The sequence below is a fragment of the Callorhinus ursinus genome, unplaced genomic scaffold, assembly GCF_003265705.2.
Source record: "Callorhinus ursinus isolate GAN/ISIS: 27379988/994484 unplaced genomic scaffold, GSC_fseal_2.0 scaffold22, whole genome shotgun sequence".
NCBI classification, from domain to species: Eukaryota; Metazoa; Chordata; class Mammalia; order Carnivora; family Otariidae; genus Callorhinus; species Callorhinus ursinus.
The window spans coordinates 11,679,039-11,696,023 of NW_027397084.1; the positions used below are offsets into that span (position 1 = coordinate 11,679,039).

Consider the following 16,985-nt stretch of genomic DNA (forward strand, 5'->3'; position numbering starts at 1 on the left):
TTTTGGATAAAGACTAAACATATATAACAAAATTAAGTTCATCTTTTTTACTTTTTTCATGTGACTGTTAGAAAATTTAAAACATCTGAGGCTGACATGATTCTAGTGGACAGTGGTGATGCAGACTCAGCTTGCGGACCAGCTCTTTCCCATGGCTGCCAAGATCCCCTCCGTCAGAAGCATCCTCTCCTTTCCCTGAGGAGTGTCTCTGATACATCTACCTTTTGGCATCCAGCATAATCTTATCTTTTCTTGCAGCTGAATCTATTTTCCCCTTGGGCACACTGTAACATTTGAAGTTGGAAACTCCATCTATAAATCTGTTCCATCAAGACTCTGCATGTTAACAGGTGTGCAGACCTGTCAAAGGAATCAACACTGACAAGTTCCAAGGTCCCCACCTGCAGGTCAGGAGCCTAGTTTAGGACAAGAGAGAAGATTCAAGGTACAAAGCAAGATCAGACTGGTGTGGGCCCTGAAGCCACTTTGAACCCAGGAATGAAACTACAAGCTACTAGAGCTAGAAGTTAATAGAACAGAAGGTAAAGAGTTGTACATATCTTGCCTTGTCATGAAAGTATAGTGAGTGGAATGAGATCACAGAGAGGGGCATAAAAGGTAGGAATAACTAAAGAAAACTTCCCCAAATAGGCGCTTATAAAACTAGGACCAAAAAAATCTGTACACTAAAGACGACAGGGGCTAAGCCAACAACGTTAAGGTGACCTGTAAGATGGGCAAGTCGAGCTGTGCGCTAAGAAGCAACGATCAAGCAGCCACATGTGCATATCCTGCTGGCTTGTCCGGTTCATTACAATAGGAGGCTGAGTTCAGTAAGTGCTCAGCAAGGATTCTAGGAAGGAGCGCCTTACTCTCAGCAGGCAGGGGTAAGAGTGAGGGACATCTGTGTTTAAAGGCAGAGCCATACTCACCTGAAGCGGGGGTGCTTGTTTATGGCTTCATCAGGAAAGAAGAGGGACTTGGAAGCTCCTCCTTCAACTGGACTGGGTTTGAACTCTGGCAGCGTGAACCCAGGACAGCCTAATCTACAACAAATTGAAGAACTAAGTAGGTAGGATTTGTTTTCAAAAGTTAATAATGTCTCGCCATCACTGCACCTGTTAAGAACCACCCACACCCGTCTACTTCCCCCCCCTCCAGGGGGTCTAGCACATGAATGCTGTGTAAGTACCGTGCTTTACAAACACCCCCCTTGTACTTGGTCTTCCTCACCAACACCTTTGGTGATTACAGCCTCTTAGAGACTTTATCCATTCACTCGGGATCTCTAGAGTGCTTCTTCATGTCCTATCCATCTCTTCATTTAACAGCATCGACACAGAAGTCCCTCGGCTAGGTCACATCAATTGTCACAGGCTATGGGTTCCCCCTACACAGCGTCTGATGGTCTTCCTTTACCATCTCATCTCTCATCTGATTGTCTTTTGACCCCTGCACAGCCCCACTGCCCCCAACCTGTTGATAAGCTTTGTTCAAATATCAAAGGGCTCTCCTGCTTTTTGCCTCTACAGATCACCGCATGAGTCCCTCAGGATTAGGTAATGTCTCTACAGGTGTCCCCATCCGCCCCTGAGATCTCCCTCTGATGTCTAAAACCCAACCCTATTCTCTTACTTGACCTAACCAAGAGCTTTAATTCCAACACAGAAAAAGGAACCTCTGTCTTTATCCCTAAAAGTAAAGTTCAAATTCCACATCCAGCTCTTCAAGTTAAGAATTTTAAGGTCATTGTTAAATGTGCTGTGAGAGAGGACAAAGACCGACAAAGTTTGTGAATACAAAAGAAGGGAGGCTCTTGTCAGGGCTTTAGATCAGTGGTAGGAAACTCTTGGCTTAATAGCCAAGACTACCCATGCCTTATGTTCAGCCCCTACCTTTTATAAAATAAAGCACCTGTTGGCTGCCCATATCCGCCTTGTGAACAATGGAATTGGCTGATCTTATCTGGAAAACCGTTTCCAGCTATAATGAAGGTTCCTGAGAATTCTTGCAGCTGTGTGCATTATTTACTAGAAGCCTGCAAACTTAGGGAAAGTCCTGTAAGAGTGGCAGACTTCAATCTTGGGGATTCTGAGGCAACCAGAATTAGACTGAATGGAGGGAGAATGAAAATGTGTTTGGCAGGACAAAGGCAGTCAGAACTTTGATCCTCAGACTCCTATAGCACTGTTTTTCTTCCAGACTGGCACCATCCCACAAACCCTTCTGCAGCACTGGGAAGGGTTCATGTCCACCCTGTCCAATACCAGTGTGTCCAATACATGTGCCTAGTGAGCACCTGTACTGAGCCTAGTGTGACTGAGAAACTAAAATTTCTATTTAAGTGTCATTAAATTTAAATATTCACTTGGCCACTGTTTTGGATTATAGCTCCATGATACAGAGTTTTGCCTCTTTACAGAGAAAAATCACAGTTTACACTTAAGAAACCAAGTACTCCTTTCTCTCTTGATGCCAAAACAAAACTCTCCTTATCATTTACAACTGAGAGAAGGTGAGGCTTCTCCAACTAAATAATTATTCTTGTTTTGTTTACAAGTCCAAAAATACCCTCCCATCAAAAAATATAAGCTTTTTAAAAAAAATTAGATTTTTTTTAAAGATTTTATTTATTTATTTGAGAGAGAGAGAATGAGATAGAGAGCACGAGAGGGAAGAGGGTCAGAGGGAGAAGCAGACTCCCTGCTGAGCAGGGAGCCCGATGTGGGACTTGATCCCGGGACTCCAGGATCATGACCTGAGCCGAAGGCAGTCGCTTAACCACCTGAGCCACCCAGGCGCCCCCAAAAATTAGATTTTTAGAATAAAACTTATTCCTCTGTCTCAGCTCTCCCTTTATAACTCCTACTGCTTTTCGGGTAGCAACCCAAATTCTCAGTTAACAGGATATGGCCCACCAACTACCTGCCCAGCCTCCCCTTCCCTCTCAGCGTCCTGGCCCCACCGGCCAGCCTTCTGGTTCTCAAGAGGCTCCGTGCTCTCCCTATTCATCCTGGGACATCTGCCCACTCTGCTCACTCTCTCTAGGCTGTCCCTACCCTCCCCACTCATAGTAAACTCCTACCAGGACTCTGGACATCACTCCAACCCTCTTCCCCACCTCGCAGAGTCCACCTGACAACCACGTCCCACTCTCTGCTCCGCATCTTTTCCTCACAGCACTTCCTCAACTTTATATTCCCTAGATCTGTGGCTATCTGATCACTCAGTCTCCGCAGAGGCAAAGACTGCGTGTCTCTTTGTATTCATGACTGCATCCCCACACTGCATGGGTCTGGCATGGAGCACGCTCTCAAAAGTATCAGTGAAAGGCAGAGTCATGATTTTTTTTTTTTTTTTTACCTCCTCCTTAACACACTAGGGGCAAAGGACTATGCCAACTCTCTTCCAAGCAAACCTGTCCACCCTCATCCAGCTGGGGCTTTTCTTCTGGCAGGAAGCAGGAAGTGGCCTGCCTAATGGAACAAAGCAATCACAAAAATAAGAGATGTATTTCTAAATGTTTGAGTTGCTTAAATAGGGTTTCAACCATTTAGATGTTACACTGAAGATTTTTAAAAAGAAAATCCCTTCCAAGACCAGTGGTAGGACTCTGAACGCCTGAGTTCATTATGGACATTTATCAGAAAAAAGAGGGAGGGTCTAAAAATAGTTCTAAGTGTTTCAGTCTATGGATACCAATCCCCAAAGCTCTTTTGAACCCTGGCGAGGAAGCACACTTGGCCACAATCTGACAGCTAGCTAGCACAGGTAAGTCAGATTTACAATTTGGTAGAACTGCATTCCTATGCAGAGCTCCTATGTGTAACTGTACGATATTTATGTACCTCATTCTAGCTAAGAGCATAACTTCACTATTTATGGGTTTTTTTATATTTGTTTTTAGCAACTTTCAGCCATAACTAGATTTGATGGCAACCTGTAAATTTCCTTTTCAACACAAGACTCAAACATGGCCTAATGACCCCCCTCGTTCACAGTCAGGATATATCAGCAGTGGCCTGGGGGCACGGATGCCAGCCCTCCACCAGGTGACCATCCCACCAGCCACAGGCACCAGCATCTGCCAGCAGGCAGACAGGCCCGAGGAAGTAACGGTGAGAGTCGAGGGAGAAGAGCACCTGATAATCATCAGACTCAGCTACTCCTTAGAGGGTCAGAACTGCTTGGCAAATGCGCCGCTCCCTCCACCCTGGCCTGGGGTGGATGCCACCACGATGCTAGCAGTCACGGTGGTCCTCACGGTCTTGCCCACTGAGGCCAGACGAATGCTCTCACCACAGTGCCCCGGGTCACCACCCACCTGCTGAAACTGGCATACAAGTTTTGCCTGTGGCTCTAACATTACAGATTCTATCAAATGAAGCATATAAAGTACGAACTGTCTGTAAAGTAGGAGAACTGTACGGTCAAATGCTTGGGTCATGATCTGTTCCTTTAGAACCTAAAGCTCTGAACGATCTGCTGGGGCATGTTCATTTAGGAACTAACCTGGGAAATGAAGTTATTGTGCAGAGAGCCTGGTTTTCTCCTAATAAAGAAGTCGCTTCCTTCCGACGTTTCCTCATGTTGTCTTCGACTGTGTTGAACTCAGACATCGTTCCTCCATACGGCTGTCCAGGTGTGCCTTCAATCATGTAACTGCCGTACTCTGGTCTCCACAGAGTAGGATGGCTACAGAGGAGGAAAAATTCCATTCCCTCATATTTTGCTGCCGTCTACTCAATTTTTATAAGTTTTTAAAAAGTCACTTCCAAAAATGGAGACACCACTCCATATAAATGAAGCTAAGAACTCCTTTACAGTTCCCAAAGGCTGGTCATTCTCCTGAGCTCTTCAACTAGGTGAGGGTTAGAAGTACAAATATCCAAAATATTTGTAAGTACCTGAAAACCACACACAGGCCACTCGCTTTTCAAGACAAGCTAGGCCGCTTTGTGAGAAAGCAGAGGAAGCCACAAGGGCTCTTTCAGTTCACTGCTGGCCTCCAAACTCAAATGCTGCCTCCCGAAGTCCACGGAGTAGGAAAATGGAACTGAAAAGTACATGCCCCTTCACCTCTTTGTCTACTTAGAGAAATATTAAAAAACATTCTACCAAACAAACTCAGTGTAAGTTTTATCTGGCACCATGGTTTGGGATCTCAGTAACACTCTGTCCATTTTTTTTTTTTTTTTTTTTTAACATTCAGTAATAGTAAGCAGGCTTTATACTGTGTTGATAGTTCTAAGTGCTTAAATACATTATGTATTTAAAATGTCAACACCCTACACAGGACGTATTACTATCTCTACTTTACAGATGAGGAAACAGAGGCACAGAGATATTAAGTAACTTGACCAGGGTTACACCCAGCTATGAAGTAGGGGAACCAGGCGATGCCATCCTGCCTCCTATACATCTGAAGAACGATTCTACTTTAGTAGTTCTAGCAGGTTCAGAAACACTAAAGCAACCCTTTTATCAGCTTACTTGGGGTTTGTCCTTTCCCCCTTTTCTTGTAGAGTTTCAAGAACTTCCTCTCCAGACAGGACCAACCGGACTTTCTTATTTTCATGATCAAAAGACACCAACATGTATTCCACCTGTTGAAAGTAAAAGAAAGATTAACCTCCTTCCAGACTCATGTTCAGGGACATCTTCAGGAGAAGGCAGGAAGATGTGAAGGCTGGAAAGGACCCACAGTAACTTGAGACAGTCACATTTGCTTACGATACATGGCACACAATGACTGTTCTTTTGCATAATATGAAAAACTGGAGAAAGCGATCAGTCAATAGGGCCACTGTTTGAGAACCAGAACTCATTCCTTCATTACTTCTTAATGTCCCAAAGAAAAGTCAAGATACCCATTTTGACAGATTGTACTTCAAAAGAGAAGTATTTCAAAGCTAAAATTCTATAAATTACAATTACAAAAAGCTGTGTTTTTAAATTTATTTCCTCAAGTGGCTTACCGTAAGTTTACGAAAATGGTTATCTGAGCAGATTATCATGGTAGATTATCCTCATTTACTGGCAGTTTATTAACTCCCATTTAAGTCTCACTGTTGGAGAGTTAAATCATAATCATAAACACACCAGTATGGAGAAGTTATTTTAGGAGTTTCAACAATTTAATTTTGGTTTTTCAAGAGTAACTTAAGACAGCTTCCCCACCCTGAAACCATATGCAATTTACAAGGCAAGGTGCACTAGTGCGTTTATAACAATACCTGGTGGAATTCTGATAAAAATCAGGAGTTAAGTACCAGAGTGAGACTTTTCTGGGCAGAGTACAAATAGAGCCTGCTTTTGTTTTCCCTGAAATCACATGCTTATAATCATGATAGTTGGTGTAAACAGTGAAGACTATGAAACATGATTTATGGCTGAAATAAAACATTATCCATATGTAAGTGAAAAGGTATGGAATCAGACCATTCAGGCAAACACTTCAAAGTACCCTTGGACAAGTTACTGAGACAGAGAAAAGAAAAGGTGATCAACTGGTGCCCCACGAAGCAGACCAGTCAGCAGAAATATTTTGTTTAGCTTATCATAAAAAAAAGAAAAAAAAAAGCAACAATACATCCAGTATCAACCTGACGTTTCACATGTAAATCCAGATTTCCAGCCTTAAAAACAAATACCCAGAAGCCCATTTCTACTGGGTGGAGTATGAGCTGCTCTCCTCTGAGGGGGCATGCTCTGGTCTGCGGTGGCCTATTCTTACTTATATGTACCTGCCTGGTCTTGGACGGTGTTTCAGTTAGCCATCCATTACCACAGACAGTTTTGCACCTCAGCTAAGAAATATAATTATAAAGGGGAAAAATGTTAGTGACCATAGAAAATAGCCTGGCAGGTTTAAACAGTAAAAATTAAACTTCCAACTACCTTTTATTAAGTTGTTGCTATGGACTGAATGTTTGTGCCCCACTCCCCCAAATGCATATGTTGAAGCCTTTAATCCCCAGTGGATGGGATTAGTGTCCTTATTAGAAGAAATGAGAAAGATGATCTCTCTTGCCACCATGTGAAGATACAGCAAGAAGGCAGCTGTTTGTAAGCTAGGAAGAGGGCCCTCATCTGGAAATAAATCTCCTGCCACTTTTAACCTTGGACTTCCCAACCTCCAGAACCATGAGAAATAGGTCTGTTGTTTAAGCCACCTAAGTATGGTAAATGTTACAGTAGCCTGAACTAAGATAGCTGTCTTACTGATGAGTTTAAGTTCCCATTCTTGCTTTTCTATTAGAACTTTTTAGTTCAAGAAATAGGTAAGACTATTTGGTTTAGCTACATGAACCAGAAATGTGAAATTTGCACTTGTATAATCACTCAATGTCAAATGCCTGAAAACTGTGGGCTGCAGAATCCGGAATTGCTCCCAGATTTAAGTACAGATAGCTATCCAGGAGTCCTAGATCTAGATGGAGAAGCTAAGAGCTGATGGAACAAGAAACTTTGCTAAGTCTCAGGATGGATATATAAAAATATCCTAAGTGTTAGAAACAAGTTTACTTTTAAATGAACACAATGAGAAAGGGTATGCTGTGAATTTTCATATGTGGATCCTAATCTCCAAATCCATCATTTGAAGTAGGCATGATCACTTATTTTACAAATGTGCAAAGATGCTCAGAGAGGCTGAATAAACTGCCCAAGGCCACAGCATAAGGGCAGGGATGTGAACCTAGTCTGCTTGGCCTCAAAGCACAGCACACCTTGCTGCTAGGACTCTAAAGGATGCCAATCTTGGTTAGTAATGATAAGCTTTTAGAAAAAATGTTAGAGGGGCACCTGGGTGGCTCAGTGAATTAAGCGTCTGCCTTCAGCTCAGGTCATGATCCTGGGGTCCTGGGATCGAGCCCTGCATCAGGCTCCTTGCTCAGCAGGGAGCCTGCTTCTCCCTCTCCTCCCGGCCTGTGCTCTTCACGATCTCTGTCGCTATCTCTCTCTCTCAAATAAATAAAATCTTTAAAAAAGAATCGTTATAAGCTATATGAGGCAGGAACAAGATATAATAGTGGTTGAAAATCTCACAAATTGATTTTCTTTTATGAAGTGGGCCTGACATCATAGAGACATTGCCGTTACAGTTATAGATTTCAACAGATGCCTTAGCCCAGGTCTGCCTCTCTGAGGAGGAATCTTCCTACTTCAGTACTTCCTCCTTTGATCACTGGCGCCAACACATCTGCAGGGAATCATCAATTATCTGTGTTCTCTTAACCAGATAGCACGTTTCCTTCAAGACAGATGAAGAGATACTTCCTAGCTTACTGGGTTGCCATCATTTATCTATTATCAAAATGAAGAATTTTTGTACCACTTATATAAGCTAAAGTGCAGTAACTCGTTGGTTTCCTAGTTTTGAAATAATGGAAATCCTTAGTTTTCAAAATCACTGAGACCATGAGTTTAAAGCATGGGAAAGGCAGAAGAACAAAAAGCTCAAACTCAGGCTGAGTTTTAAATATCAGCCAAAAGGATGACATTTAAAATGCTTACAAACCAAACTCTCCTTAATTAAAAAATCATCCATGATATCATTAAGCAAATGAAACAGAAACACATCAGAATATTTACCCAAGGAGACAAAAAAAAAAAAAATAAACGTGCTTACTTTTGGATAAAATGAAAGTTCAGTTAGAAGCCTTAAGAACTCCCTAAACATTTTTCAAACTCAAATTTAAGGTGCTCGGAAGTAACCCCGCCCCCCAACCCCAGTCGCTTTGATTTTCTGCCTCAGTGCTCAGGATGGTTCTTTCAGCTCTTGGCTTTTTTGTTATCTTTTTAAACCCTTCCCCCATCCACCTCAATACATTTATGTTTATTTCTAATTCTAGGTCTCACAAACATCAAATGATTAACTCGATCTTTCCTAACAGCCAAACTAGAGCCAAAATGGAGTTTGGTTCAGTGAGCTAGCTGTTGAGTGATAATAAAATGACACATTAAGGCAATTCTTTCCCTATGTAGAATACCTAATGCCACAGGATTTTATTGTATCTGGATTTTGTCCCCATCTTAAACTTCCTTTTTGCATCCAAAGGATGAGAGAAAAAGACATAATCAGAGAAAATAACAGAAGGGACATAGAGGCCCTTCTGAACACAAGAGATTCCAAGGATCAAACATACCTGCTTCCTAACTTCGAATAGCATGCGGGCGACGTTAATCAGAGTTATAGCAACATCTATGTACACTGCACACGTACCCAGTCCCGAAGGCATTATAAGTGGTCTGCAGAGTGACTAATTCAAATTTGTGTAATCAATATAGTATTTGGAAGTAGCAAAAATAGCCCCCGTGGTCTATTCCCGGTTCAATGTAACTTAGGGACACTGCTATATGGTACCCATCAGTTATCTTTTTAAATGGGGGGAGAATAGACACAATCGAAATAACTTACCACTAGGTGAGACACTCATTTTAAAATGTGCCCTTTTTCTACAAATGAAAATTAAAATTTAGATTTCATTGCTAAAAAGGCTAAATTTTATCCCACTAGGGTAAAAAGCCACTAATATCTCGGAGCTGCTGCATCAAAGACAAAGGCCCATTCAAAAGACTACTATGTAGGCTACGTATTATAGAGTGTTGCTAGGAATGACCTGAACACAATAACCCACTAGTCATTCAGTGCAGGTTTACACAAGCACGAGGTGCTTTATGTTCATCCAGAAGCAGGCCAACAGAAGTAAAGAATCTTAATTGAGGGTGATGTAAGTACTCAGGACAATGCTGGATGTATAGTAGACCGGGAAATACTTGTGGATCAGAGTTCAAGATAACAAGAGTAACTGTTAACATCAAAATATTAATTTTTTAGGATTTACGTTGTCTTTAAATGGCATTTACCACTAATTTAAAATAAATTTCCTTTGTAAAAAAAATTTTTTTTTTTGGATACTCTACCATGAAGGCTTTCAAGGAGCTTATGAAAGGCTAGACATTTTATAAAATTTCTACTCCCTGGAGGTAAAAATGGTGTTTAATTAGCAAAGCAATCTAGGTTCTATAAGAGTTAGAGGCAGCTCCTTGTGTTTAGGGAGGTTCTACTTTGAGAAATTCTTTTGTCTCCAGCCATCCTACCGAAACTCAAAATTTGGGGTTCAGGGCCAGCTCCTCTACTCCACTGCTGGTAGTTGTCTTGATGCCTGCTGGAACTACCTGTCGCTTCTCAGAGACCCAGTTTTCTCTTTACACTAACTCCAAAGCAAGCCCACAGCCACTTTGAGGGTTAAGGACCCAGTTAGAGTTCATGACCAATCAGCACCCAAACCCACGATCTTGCTCTCTGCTCCCACCCCTCTGTCCTTTTACCCAACCAGGCCCAGTATTGGGTAGGTGTTGGCAATACGGTGAAGAATCAGGCAGGTGTGGCTGCTGTTCTCAAGCTTCCACTGTGGTTCTCAAGCCACAGCCAGTAACACAATAGAGCCAAACGATCTGGGAGTGCTCGGGATGACCAAGCAGAATTGTGCAATATGCAGAACTGATCCAGTCTAGGGGATCAGAAGGCTTCTTGGAAGAAAGGGCCTGGCCAGACGAAGGAGAGGGTCTACTGATGTTTCAACAACCTCCCAGAAGATTCCCATGCTTTCCCCAGCCACCATTCTGACTGCAGCACAATCACAGGTCTGGCTGCTCAGAGATGCAGATAAACTGGGTCCACCCCATAGAGATCACGTCACAACAGTCCTTCTCTAGATTAGAAGCAGTTTTAAAGCTCGCAGCCATGCCTTCTGTCCAGAAGACTGTTTTCTCACATGGCAAAACACAAATGACCATGGGGCGCCTGGGTGGCTCAGTCATTAAACGTCTGCCTTCGGCTCAGGTCATGGTCCTAGGGTTGAGCCCCACATCGGGCTCCCTGCTCAGCCGGAAGCCTGCTTCTCCCTCTCCCGCTCCCCCTGCTTGTGTTCCCTCCCTTGCTGTCTTTCTCTCTGTCAAATAAATAAATAAAATAAAAAATACAAATGACCATTATTTTGGGGCACACTCAACCATCCAGTTGGATGGCATCCATTTCGATACCTAGCAAGATACACAAACTTAGAGCACCCAAAGAGGTGCTAGCTGCAGTGATGCTTATTTTTAAACACCTGTACTTAAATAAGGAAGACCTGCATGACGAGACCAAAAGAATAGCTGTGCTTCAAATAGCGAATCAACTTGAGTAAGAAATTCTAATATGGATGTAATGAAATTTGATGTGGCTCAATGTGATTGAGGGCGGACTCCCAGGTGAGACACATCTAACAGCACTGCAAATATCAAAAACAGTGTTTTATGCGGTAATGTCTGAACACTTTTGGGGGACTAGTAACCATAAGGTAGAATCTGTAACACATGTGCTTTTGTACAGCCTTGTTTACGGTGAGGTTTTAAACTGCTAATAGGTTATATTAAACTGCCCTATGGTCCCCAAAGAAATGCTTTAGTATAGTTTAGTCTAAAGTCCTATCAAATTCTTAAATTATTGGATGTATTTTGACTTTCTCTCCTACCATGAAATGTCATTTCATACCACAGAATTACACAGGGTGTACTCTAGGGAAGTTTACACTTTAGGAAACCAAAATAAATGTGGCCTCACCCTGACCTGGTCTTCTGTTGGCATCCTAGATTAGGACTTCAGCTTACAGAGTACGCTGCTTTTTATTTATAATGTTAATCTCAATTTTAACAATACATAACATCAGTGAATTTCCTGTATGATTCAGTGAAGTAACTTCCTTGAATCATTATCTTGGCCCACACAGAGAAAAATTTTTCACATGCCAAGATTAGTAATACGAAGAAACCTAAGTGAAAAAATTGAAGACTGTAAAAGAGGGAAAGAAGGGGCGCCCAGGTGGCTCAGTTGGTTAAGCTGTCTGCCTTTGGCTCAGGTCAGGGTCCAGGGTCCCTCTGTTGGGCTCCCTGCTCAGTGGGGAGCCTGCTTCTCCCTCTCCTCCCTGCTTCTGCTGTTTGTCTCTCTCTCAGATAAATACTAAAATTTAAAAAAAAAAAAAAAAAAGAAAAAGAAAAAGAAAAGGGAAAGAAAATGGGAGTTGCCGGGGAAAATAAGAGACATAATGACACCCTTCACTAAAGAAAAAATATCACATTGTCCATTCTAGTAGATAGGAGGCACACGTGGCTATTCAGATTTAGATTTAACTCAAATTAAAAATCCAGTTCCCAAGTCCCACTAGCCACATAGGGCTAGTGGCTACCCTACTGAGTAGAGCAAATATTTCTATTACTGCAGTTGTGTTGGACCACACTGGACTAAATAAAACCCAGAAGAAACCACAACCCTGGAATTGTACCTGGGCTTACTAATTCATGACATAGGAAATCCCTCAAAGTAGATCCGCTTTCATGTGCTGTTAAGTAGCATGAGACATTTTTTTTCTGGGCCTCTGTTTTTATTTTTTTTTTTTTTTAACCATACCACTACACTTCAGGCATGTATCAGTTTTAATTTTCTGATGGTTATAAAGACCATGTTAAGGGACTTAAGGGACACCTGGGTAGCTCAGTTGGTTAAGCGTCTGCCTTCGGCTCAGGTCATGATCCCAGGGTCCTGGGATCGAGACCCACATCGGGTTTCCTGCTTGGCGGGGAGCCTGCTTCTCCCTCTCCCTGCCACTCTGCCTACTTGTGCTCTAATAAATAAAATCTTTAAAAAGAAAAAAAAAAAGACCATGTTAAAGGCATTCCTACCTTCTTTCTAATCAAATCTAGCAGAACCTAACCAGTCTTCTCACACAAATTAACCTCACAAAAGGTAGTTCCATCAAGTTACCAATGGTGATGTTTCCTGTGGCCACCAACTTAACACAGGCACTCAGCAGTTAAAACAACCCTAAACCTAAACCAGAAGACAATTCCTCCTGAAGAAACAATATTGTAAATATAGTTTTTATTTATCTCAAAACATCTGTACTTTAGACCTACAGCTTCTGGGTTCTAAGGACAAATGAATTCCTTGGCTCTTTCCTGTGAACATATTCCTCTGCTAGAATCCTGGTCACCACATGGCTAACAAGAAAGGAGGTAACCTGGTCCCCATCTAGATAGAGGCTGCTTTGGATCGACTGCTCTGCAGCGCTCAGTGTTGCAGGTGTGCATCATGAACCTCTGAGGTGGCTCCTACCAGGTGTAGGTGAGTTAGGGCTTTAGCGGGGGGGGGGGGGGCACGCTGGTGCTGCAGAGAATACCCACTCTCCATGGTGGTACCCAGCTCTGCCTGAACACACTCCTAGAGCTGGGCAAGCAAGAAAACAAGCACATTCAAGGTATAAGTTAGGTTGGCCTAAATTCAAGGACTGCCCGAGAAATAGAAATTTGGAGTTTTAGTTTTTAGAACTAGTGGTAGACTAACCCACCAAAGGGGTTAAAAAAAAAAAAAAGAGTGCTTTCTAAAGAGACTGAGAGCCAATGCTAAAACAGAGAAATTCCACCTCCAAAGTGACTGCTGTGCCCAGAGGGGCTCACCTATGCCCCCAGTGACAGGGCAGGGGGTGGGGGGCAGGGATTGAACACCTCCAAGTTTAATGCTATACTCCACCATCACAAGAGTCGAGCAAAGACACTCTTTTGTACTCACATCTCAAAGGCAGCATCAGGGTTCCCCCTCAGGAATACCACCTGGATGTTTGGGCATATCCCACTGAGAGCATTCTAACCTTAGGTTGGGATGTGGAAGATGGAGACTCCTGTTCATGTAAACGCCTTTCCTGCCCTATTTGAAATTCATGTGAAAGAGGTAAGTCGAAGCGCCTGATTCTGGCCCACTACCTGCTGCCCGGGGCTGAGGCTGGCACAGGCTGCATGACTATCGAGTGAGGTCAGCCCGATGATCATATAAAGGGCTCCACTGCCAGCAGAAGATTAGCTGGGGAGGCTGCAGTCACGTAACTAAACCCGTTAGCATTTGTCCTGCAGACCGAGAAATTTACCAAGCATATTCAGAATTATAATTTTGAAAGGATGGGGGCATTTCCCGAGAAGGGAATCACTGGCCATCTGGTAACGAAAAATACTGACGCATCTGTGGCTCTAAGACATTTATATTTTCACTCAAACAAAAAGCCTACTTCCTTTATCACCACCATCCCTTCCTCTTTTTCTTTTTCTGTCCACCTTCAATCTCATCTTGGGTTGGAGCCCATGAAGATGGTCAGAGTGCTTTTCCTCCTGCTTTTTTGGGAGCTGGTATACGGGCGCAGCAGGCTTTGGAGTTCATCAGTTTCTGGGAAGGAGTACGTAAAAACTGCGTGTAAACTGCCTAAAGCAGAAGTACACAGCACCACTGAGATGCTAGTGGCTATTGTTTTCTAGCTCGTGGGCAGGGGTGAGTTTAGTGAGACAGAATAGAGGTGTTTTCCAAATGTCGGTTACAACACTTGTAGTGAGCCAAAGTGGGCTGTAATCCACATTACATAAAGATCTTGAAATAGAGACTATCAGAATAGGTCACTCTTGGGAAGGGAAGTACCATTTCACCAAAATATTTCATTTGGCATTTGTTTCAGGGACTACAGGACTCAGTCAAAAGTGAAAGCTGATAGTGTGGACCACCACCTAATTCTGCAATCAAGTAGTCCTGGGTTCCTGCACCAAGCAGATCCGCTCACTCCCCTCTTTGAAACTTTCAAGCGGCTCACACTGAACAAAAAACCCCACACCCCTCACTCAGAGCATTAGGGCCAGTCTTTTGGCTCTGCCTCCTTTGTTTCAAACTTCCCTCTTCCCCACCATGTTGGGGCCACACTTCTGTTTTTCCAACAACCAAGTCAGGGTCTTGACAGCACTTCTATTCTCTCTGCTTGAGAAGATTTCACCTCAGCCCTTCAAACAGCTGGCTCCCGTGGGTCTCAGATTAAGTGCTACCTTTTCAGAGAAACCTTTGCTGACCACCCCACTCCCTCAGCACTAGGACCTCCTTCTTGTCCCCATCCCCAAGGGGGCACCACCCTGCTCAGAACAGTCTTAATTTTCCCTCTTTTCCTAGAAATATTACAATTACAGACATTTGGAATTTGTCTTAGACTCTGGGCCTTAGTTTCATCATTTGGAAAAATGCGGGGGCCGGGGGGGGAGTCCCTTCCAGCTCTAAAGCAATACAAGTATACCCCTGCTTTTCAAAAATTTGAACCAAGCCATTTCGTTTGTATGACAGACCTACAATTAGCAAAGGTTTCCCAGTTATCGGAAAGCACAGTGTTCCTATAAAACCCTGCTTGTGTTCCCTCTCTTGCTGTGTCTGTCAAATAATATCTTTAAAAGAAAAAAAAAAACAAAACGAAAAACTTTCATAAGGGGAATTGGTATAGAGAGAAGAGTGTTCCCTGTTTTCCAAAAGTTTGTGGTAGGCCACTTGCTTTTACAAAAGACCTACATTAGCATGGTAACTGCTGCCCCCCCACCCCCGATAAAAGCAAAAATCCTCTTTGGATTTCTTTTGGTTAGTGAAAAACATACTAATGTAGATCTTTCATAAAAGCAAAATGCCATAATGCAAAACTTTCAGAAAGTGGGGGATAACTGTACCTGTTTTTGCTAAGTGAAAAAAATCTGAAGGTTTTTTTTTTTTTTTTGTCTTTACAGAGAAAGGTGAAAATGGCGTTCCCCCAGCAAGCCCTTATAGACACAATGGGCACCCCAAACATCGAGAATGTAGTCAAGTCCCTTCCTTGGGAACCACACCAAGCATGTCAGCCTAAAGTAGGCATAGTTCTGACCTGTGTCAGTGAGCATCTCGGCTTTATCTTGGTTTATTTTGTGCATCCATGAGCAAGATATGTCCTAAAGTATCAAAAAAAAAAAAAATCTAAGGTTATTTTTGGGGTCTGGGAACACTCAAAATTTTTTCCATATATATTAATGGTAATTGCTTCTTCTCTTTACACCATTTTGGGTTACAAAATGTTTCATAGGGATGCTCTACTTTTGGTTGGTGGGGGAAATCTATATTTCTGTATTTCTATTAAGCTCTTCTGGAAATTCTTATATGATCATCCATTTTTCTTTCACCCTCAAATATGTTACTCAGTCTGCACTGCCAGGAAGGTAATTTTATTCAAATGCATTGTCTTATTACCCAAAGCTTACCCATTTTAAGCATATATCTCTTAAAAATTTTTATGTATATGTCAGTGGAAGTCTTTCTAAAATTGATTACATCCTCTTCTGCTATCAACTGGAAGATCCTAAACACATTTTCATTTTTTATTAAGGCTTCAGACTTCATTAGCAATTTCATTTAACTAGAATCACAGCAGAGCAAGGTTCTTTGAGGTACAACGGGCTGCCACGTCTAGATGTGCTTTTCACAGCTGCTCTCTGAATCGGCTGATTTGTTTATAGTTCATCCTGAGCTGAGAAACCAGATGCCAAGCTTTCAGGAATTGTGTATTAAGTGAGTGCTCTCTGGGTAAGGGCTTGAGACACTTTTAGGAGTAAAGCGCATAAACTTTGTACTTAGAAGCCTTTTGTTTACTTCCTAGTCCTCTGAGTACTAAAGCCCCCAGGATCAGGACCGCTAGATATAATTCACCACAGCAGTGGCAGCCTTGGGGGGCCAAGCAGAGAGGACTACCACGCTTAAGCACAGGCAGGGCTGTCTGAAAGCACGCTAGATAAAAAGGTCACTTGCAAGTACCCAACTTGTGTAAACATGTGAACATTTCCAGAAGGAAATGAAGGACACACTCCTAAATAACCTCTTCAGGTTTGTCTGAGGTTTAATGTGCTCAGAGCATATCCTTTCAAACAAAAACTTCTTTTCAAATGAAAAAAATGTTAACTTTCAGGGTTGCAGGTCACTGCTGCAACCCTGAGCTCTTGAAAACACTTCAGACAAGTGCCAACCAGCTTTTACAGGTACTTCCAGATCTTGACTCTCTCTCCAGAGCATTAAAATATGTGAAGCCCTGTGTACCCCAGCCCATGACCCCTGCAGGTAATCCACATGGGGC

The 16,985-nt window shown here is 42.6% G+C and overlaps 1 protein-coding gene across 2 annotated transcripts in view; it reads right to left on the bottom strand.

Moving 5' to 3' along the window:
* The window catches only part of GCLC (glutamate-cysteine ligase catalytic subunit), a 47,665-nt gene that overhangs the window by 18,780 nt on the left and 11,900 nt on the right, over nt 1-16,985 (bottom strand). For both annotated transcript variants that reach the window (XM_025890550.2, XM_025890549.2), the window contains exons 2-4: nt 5,494-5,606; nt 4,513-4,695; nt 933-1,046 (exon numbers count right to left, since the gene is read on the bottom strand). In XM_025890550.2, the coding sequence (XP_025746335.1) occupies nt 933-1,046; nt 4,513-4,695; nt 5,494-5,606 (410 nt within the window). The remainder of the gene's footprint in view (nt 1-932; nt 1,047-4,512; nt 4,696-5,493; nt 5,607-16,985) is intronic.